The sequence below is a fragment of the Theobroma cacao genome, chromosome 3 (assembly GCF_053813885.1).
Source record: "Theobroma cacao isolate CCN51 chromosome 3, ASM5381388v1, whole genome shotgun sequence".
NCBI classification, from domain to species: domain Eukaryota; kingdom Viridiplantae; phylum Streptophyta; class Magnoliopsida; order Malvales; family Malvaceae; genus Theobroma; species Theobroma cacao.
Genome location: NC_142641.1, coordinates 32,764,761 through 32,771,906, shown reverse-complemented (window position 1 = coordinate 32,771,906; position 7,146 = coordinate 32,764,761). Strand labels below are relative to the sequence as shown.

The 7,146-nt window shown below is 35.5% G+C and overlaps 2 protein-coding genes across 2 annotated transcripts; one reads left to right on the top strand and one right to left on the bottom strand.

The window, feature by feature from the left end:
- Positions 1–369: 369 nt before the first annotated feature.
- LOC18604784 (SNAP25 homologous protein SNAP33-like) lies at positions 370–4,134 on the top strand. The gene is made up of 6 exons (XM_007037431.3): positions 370–549; positions 1,319–1,876; positions 2,946–3,039; positions 3,216–3,346; positions 3,512–3,609; positions 3,834–4,134. The coding sequence occupies exons 2-6, from the start codon at positions 1,382–1,384 to the stop codon at positions 3,931–3,933; spliced, it is 918 nt and encodes a 305-aa protein (XP_007037493.2). The 5' UTR covers positions 370–549; positions 1,319–1,381; the 3' UTR covers positions 3,934–4,134.
- A 2,147-nt stretch (positions 4,135–6,281) lies between these two features.
- Positions 6,282–6,782, bottom strand: LOC18604783 (LYR family of Fe/S cluster biogenesis protein). The gene has a single exon (XM_007037430.3). It carries the CDS (start codon positions 6,696–6,698, stop codon positions 6,414–6,416), a length of 285 nt encoding a protein of 94 aa, XP_007037492.3. The 5' UTR covers positions 6,699–6,782; the 3' UTR covers positions 6,282–6,413.
- Positions 6,783–7,146: the final 364 nt, after the last annotated feature.

The window sequence follows — 7,146 nt, the reverse complement described above, 5'->3', positions numbered from 1 at the left end:
GCCTGAATAGAGTGGGTTTGTTTAATTAAGGGAAATTAGCATCATCAAAGTGGGAGTAGTTCTGGTCAAAAAGGTGCGCGTATCGTAATTCACAAACTCCATGTTTGAATTGTTCAACAAAAATCAAAGATTTTTTTATTTTTGAAAGAAGTCATTTTCAAAAAGTCAAATAAAAGTATTATAACTATTTATTTTTTTAAAGAGAAAATATTCTAAATTCTCGAAAAGGCAAAAACATGATGCAGCGAAGAGAGGGAAAAAGGTTTTGTTATTATTATTATTTTCAAAAATTTAAATGGCAATATCTATTTTTAATAAAATAATCATAATTACGCTTCGCCCACTTCCTTACCAATTTCCACTTTGATTCAAGACTTCCTCTTTAGAGTCTCCAGACGCGTTTCCTGCATCTCCCTCTCTCTCTCTCTCTCTCTTTAAAAGTTGAAGATCCTCATTCTCGAATTTCGACCAACATTTCCAAAACTTTTCTCTTGATTTTGTTTGTTGTTAAATTTTGAAAGATTTATCTCTGCATTTCCATTTCTCCAGGTACTCCCTACCGTTCTATCTTTTCTTCTTTCTTCCTTTTTCGCCTTCATTTCTGCATATGGGTTGTTTCAGTTTTCTTGCTCCTTGTTGTGGACAGAAATCGATCTTTCTGGTTAACCAAACAACACCCCTTTTTTCTTGTATTATATGAATGATTTTGGTCCTTTTTATGTCATTTTGCTCTTTGAAATTTTAGAGCAGCCTCGATTGATATCTTGATGGGTTCTTCTCGAGTCTTACCTTTGATGTTTGCTTCACGGCTTTCTTCCTTGTTTCTATGTTTGGTTGCCTGCCGTGAAAACTTAGGGAATCTTATGCTTTTTTCTGTTTTCTGGGTATTCTAGAAAGTGTCGAAAAATCTAAAGTCAACCTACTTTGTTTAGTCTTTGATGATAAACTTCGTATTTTAACATCTCTTCTTCCAGTCATGGGTATTGTTGTTTCTGATTGCGTTTCTTTATACGTGATTGCTGATCTGGTTTTCTTGCTTTTGGCCTTTTGAATTCCGTTTTAAGTCCCCCCTTTTCCCACCTAGAATATTTTCAAAAGGAAGAGTATGAAGGAGACTGTTCAATCGAGTTCCCTTTTTTGTTTTTTTTTGAATAAAAGGTTTTACATATTCAATTTCATTATCTTTCTGATTATTTCACCTTTGCTGCTAGAAATCGATGCGTATGTTGTCTACTCACAGAATTCCTTGGATTTCTGCCTTTTATCTGTATTTTTCTTTGCACCACGATCTAATAAGTGAATGTTGATTGCTTTGCAGATTGAATATAATTTCTTCCTGTCTCCTGCCTGATCAAGCAGTGTATTTTTACTCATTAAAAGAATGTTAGGTTTTAAGAAATCTCCATTGAAGACTGCTAAGCATAATTCAGTTGATCCTGGGCGTGTTGTTCCTTCTCGCTCCAACCCTTTTGATTCTGATGACGAGTTGGACAATAAGCAAACCCTTAAACCTTCCAGAAGGACTTCTTCTGAGCCTACGCTGAATCCTCCTAACTTTGGCACAAATCCTTTTGATGATGATGAACAGAAAGTGAACTCTTCTTCTTCTTCATATTGGCAAGCTTCAGCAACTCGCGACAAGTATAAGAATGATTTCCGTGACTCTGGAGGACTAGAGAACCAATCAGTGCAAGAATTGGAGAACTATGCTGTCTACAAGGCTGAGGAGACTACAAAGACTGTCAATAACTGTGTGAAGATTGCAGAAGAAATGAGGGAGGGTGCCACCAACACTTTGATCACCTTACATCAGCAGGGTGAGCAAATTACCAGGACCCACAATGTGGCTGCTGGCATTGATCACGACCTCAGTCGGGTATGTCTTTCATTTTGGAAAAGCAAAACCTTCTGCTAAATGATGGAAGAATAGCCATAAAAGACAAAAACATGAAAAATTTTTATGATGACCTTTCTTACAGTTTATATTTTTATAATTAAGTGGATATTTGCATTTGTTCATGTTGCTAGCATGATGATCAAAAGGAGTCACCTAAACTTAAATCGTTAATGAGTTTTCAGTTTACGTTTCTATGGGATTGAACAGATAGTTACCCCTGAACATCACAATCATGGTATGAAGTGTTGATGCCATCATGTTCTGAAACTTTAGAACCCCAAAATGCTCCATTCCTCATCCAATAGACTACTTCGTAAGATTCCTACTTGAGACATATAAGATCATTTCCCTAACCTACTTACAGCTTTATAAAAGCTTCTTTCTTGCTTGATCTGTCACTGTCAATGTCTTTGATCTGGTGTTAGCCATTAGACCATCAACCTGGACAAGGCAAGGGTCATCTTGGCCGCCTGCTTGTGTTATGTAACTCATGATTTTTGCCTCTTCTGATAGTTTGTATAGGGGAAATCCTTGATCAAACGTGGGAAGGAAACTAGTCTTTACTAAGGTAGCGATGTTAATAGTTTAAGTAGAAACAAAGTAATTGTATTTTGGTGGAATTGCCACTTTTGAAGAAAGATGAAGAGTTGAATTTCAGAATTCATATCTTTCGTGCTCCATGAAAATTGCTCCTTTATGCATGTTCATCTTTCTTATCATTCATCTCTGATCCCTCATCATTCATGCCTTCCTATGTGTTGAAATACTGTTTTCTTTAAATTAAAAAAATCTTTCACTTTATTGTTCCATAGTATCTCTTATCAGATGCTTCTATGACTTTCCAATGGCATAAATTTAGAGCCTAAGTGCTGAAAGTAAATATCATTGTTGATTGAAAGTGATACACATGACTTGATTGAATGACTGTTAACTATCAATTTGTTCTTTTCTTGATCTTGAAAATTTTAATAAACTTGTACTTTTCCTCTTGTGGATTGATCTTATGAAATTAAAGAGTCTCTTAATCATAGTTTCTTTCTGATTTCAGGGTGAGAAGCTTTTGGGAAGTCTTGGAGGCATGTTCTCTAGAACTTGGAAGCCAAAGAAGACTCGCCCAATAGTTGGCCCTGTTATAACAAGAGGTTATTTTTCTTTCCGTGAATTATCTCTTCTTTTTCCTCCCATTTTATAGAAAATATGAAAGTTTTATTTCCTGTATAAGATTGAAGGCTGGTGGTGACTTCGAAATTATTTCTGCATCTATGTCTGTTTTGTTGCATATTTTCTGAACATTATGTGTAATCTACTTGGTCTTCAGATGTATCACCTAAGCGAAGTGGTGGCCACTTGGAACAGAAAGAGAAGCTGGGATTGAATCCTGTTCGTAGGGGACACTCGAAATCTCAAACACCACCCCCGGAACCCACAAATGCATTTCAGAAAGTTGAGGTATGTGTTGTTGTGCCTATTTTTTTTAATATAAATATAACTTTTTTTTTCTTTAAAAAAATATTTAAACAACTAGTATATGAGATAAAGGCATAATACAATGCACTAATCTAAGCTTTTAATGAGAATATGCAATTTATTTCATTATATGGGATTGTGAAACAGGTTGAAAAGGCAAAGCAGGATGATGCCCTCTCTGATTTAAGTGACCTACTGGGAGAGCTTAAGGATATGGCCGTTGATATGGGGTCTGAAATTGAGAGGTTAGTTTCTTGTTAATTTTCTTAAATGATATTGCGGTTTTTTTTTTTCTTTGGTTCAGTCGAATTACATGCTGGACTTCATTTAATCTTTTGCCCTTGTTTTTACGTTGCTAAAAGGAAATGAGCAACTTGATTTGTCGATTTTCTATTTTGGTGTATTTTGCCTGCATTTTTGGTTATTTAAGTACATCTCACATTAACACTACACTTAACACTTATTGCAGGCAAAATAAAGGTCTGAATGGTCTCCAAGACGATGTGGATGAGCTAAATTTCCGTGTGAAAGGTGCAAATCAACGTGCTCGTCGATTACTTGGAAAGTAAATTTCAAGTCTCAAAGATTTTGCTTATGCTGCCAGCCTTCCCTGCCCTTCTATTTCGCTGTTCTGCCCTGTCATAGTGATTCCGTGCACATACAAATTTGGATTAGACATCTTTATTCACATCTGTTGATATACAGTGAAACTCTTGACTATTTGTATCAAATTTCCTCCTCTTACCATGCATGGATGTGTTCATTATTAAGACCTTTTTGGCCTTTGTATGCTTTCCACTTATGAGGCATATGGCTTTTTCTATCTGCCATTGTCGGCACTAGTGCCATGCCATTTCCAAAACCAATTTTGTGATGTGCAAAATAAAAGGATGATTTTTGCGCAAGACAAACAGCAAAGCTTCAGTAATGACTCAATAGAACTGGAATGATGAGAATTACCGTGGAATCTCATAATGGTATCACCATAGATGTTATATAACAAGGTAATACGGTCTGTTAAAAGTCAAGATGAACTTGGTTGCGTGGCATATGGCTTGACGACCTATCTAACATTTAATACATTCAACAACATCATATGAACAAGGGCATGTCCCTGGATTTAGAAGCAAGAGATCATGCATGCTCTTCAAATATTTGTTAGATCTTTCCCGTCAGTGGCAGAATCCACTGGAGACATTTGAGTATGAAATTCTCATGAAGAAACTAACTAATTCAACCAAAAAAAATCCCTCATTTCTTCTCATCTTAGAAAGGGGAGGGGGGAGGGTGTCTAAAGGAAATTACCATCCACAATGAAAAGCATTATTAGACATTGATGAAGGGCAAAATCCTAGGCACCAACAAACCCCCAACATTCATAGGGTAGAATCAATGAAATGTTAAAATTCACTGCAAGCCATAACAAATCAAGTGACTAATGAGAGCCAAAACTCTGATGGGACTAATGGGGAGTCCCATTTTCTGGCAATACAACAAATGTCATGTGTCAAATATCTCTCAAAGGCACAAGGAAATTACACAACTTCAATGAGCAGGCCAATGGCACAACTCATCTCCAGACAGTAAAACCCAACCTTGCTTGAGATTTATTAAGCAGGCAGTGATCAGAAAATTCCTGTATTATATAATCCTTATTCTAAGCATACTGCCAGAAAGAGGGGCATAACTGCATGTACCTACTCCAAAGGAATAACAGTACTATAGTAGGATTTACTTGAATAACATATAACTACAACCAGTAAGAGTTAAACTCAAGAAACAAACATAATAATTACTAAGACTGAGTTGTCCACCATAATTCCTGGGATGCCAAACTTCTGAAAAGTATACACAGCGATGATCATAATTATAATATAGCTAAAAAACTCTACGAACTTCATGGATCTAGGCATCTAAGATTGTCTATGGGATGCTTAAATCTGCTCACTTTCACACTCATCGCCCACTGCTAATATGGAACATGACAAAGATTGTCCAAGACGATTATTCTGCAATTACACTCAAAACTGGCTAGTCATACCAATAAATGATTTCAAACTCACCCAGATCTCTTCATTGACCATGAAAACTCATTAATCCCAATAAAAGTTCCACTACAGCAATTCATTCCCAAAAATAATTGCTTGCAATTGTTACTCCAAAAGTAACCAGAACCTTTATCAAAGGCATGATAAAAGGCCATTAGTTAAGCCAGGATATGCTGTTGGACATGCTTCTCAAAACCTTGACTATCTAACGTCTAGTGACTTCCTTTAAGTAGCACACCCTGAATCCTAGGGGTGATTAAATGATTTTGATAACTTTGAATACTTCATATTAGGGATTGATATCAACATGTCTCGAAAACTACTTCAGCTTTTACCCGAAGGAGGGGAAACAAGGAAAAGAGCGAAGCTTGTTATCAAAAACATTTGCATTTCATAACAACATAATTGCCAACAACTCAACGCCTGCAAAAGCCATCTAATTCAACTTTTAACTCAAAATATCATAATTTAAATCTCTAATATCAGTCTTTTGCCTAAGTTCTCAAAAAGCCACAACTAATATGTGTTATTAACATTTACTTACATATCTAACATTCAAAACATGCTTTTGACATACTCGATATCTACCAAGGACAAAATAATTAATTAAAATCGTATGAGAATAACACATCAATAATCAAATTATATATCCACTTTTCCGCATAAAAGCGCAACTTGAACTAACAATCCAGCTATGCAAGTGCTTCCTAACCTGCATCTAATCAAGTTCCACCTCCACCAACGACAACCCAGACTACCTTTCACCGGAATTGGGCCAAAAAGCACTAACTTACTAGCTAAAAGAATATATAATTAAACAAAATAAAAAGAAAACCCCATATGTAAAATAAAACAAACGAAACCCAACATGCCACTAATCGAAAACTTGTATTAAATAACAAAAATTCAACTTCAGACACCATAAAAAAACTTACTTTTTCTCAATAAATCACAGTTTATTTCTTTTTTCTAAAAAATAAAAGGCAGCAAAAAGTAATTTTTTAAGAGGGCTTAATATCCATAATGCTTTTGACCTTAGGAGCATAGAGGGAATAAACGACGGCTTGTCGTTTAGCGACTTCCAGCTGAGCTTTGCCATCGGAGAAAGCAGCGAACAGCTGAGAAGGGTCTGTTAAGTTCTTGTTGTCTCGAAAAGCATCGATGGTTCGTCGTTTTGTGTACTCCCTTATGTTGTAGTCACAGAACTGCCGTGCCACTCGCAGCAGTGAACGGTATAGCTGTAAAACCTCCGTTCTTGTAGGCGATGCTACCCCCGACGCCGCCATTAGCTCTTTTTTTTTTTTTGAGAGAGAGCGGGGGTTTCAGGTTTGTTTGATTTTATAGAGCTGTGCCGTGGGCAAGACAGAATCTTTGCGCGGTAGCTTTACCTGGCTGAATGACTACGGAGATGTAGAGCAAAACGCATCGTTTTAGGTTTTCATGATAAATAAAAAAATAAAAAAGAAATTACAAGGGAATAATTATACAATCTGAAATAGGAGTAAAAGTCTATTTTCAAATAATAAAAATTTTATATTTTAATTTAAAATTAGATGATAAAAATTAGAGATTTATGTAAATTGGCATTTAAAATTAGAGATTTATGTTTTTTATGTGATAAAAAATATAATTTTTCCAAAAAAAAGAAATTGGCATTTAAAATTCGCCCTTTTTTTTTTTTCACATTATCTAAATAGGAAGTGTACAAAAATATTTATTTATTTGTTTACCCTT

What these genes read in the sequence shown, in the direction of transcription:
- LOC18604784 (XM_007037431.3), top strand. Translation starts at nt 1,382, where the DNA reads ATGTTAGGTTTTAAGAAATCTCCATTGAAGACTGCTAAGCATAATTCA. An exon ending in TTGATCACGACCTCAGTCGG is followed by an intron (nt 1,877 to 2,945) that starts GTATGTCTTTCA and finishes TTCTGATTTCAG; the next exon opens with GGTGAGAAGCTTTTGGGAAG. An exon ending in TGGCCCTGTTATAACAAGAG is followed by an intron (nt 3,040 to 3,215) that starts GTTATTTTTCTT and finishes CTTGGTCTTCAG; the next exon opens with ATGTATCACCTAAGCGAAGT.
- LOC18604783 (XM_007037430.3), bottom strand. Translation starts at nt 6,698, where the DNA reads ATGGCGGCGTCGGGGGTAGCATCGCCTACAAGAACGGAGGTTTTACAG.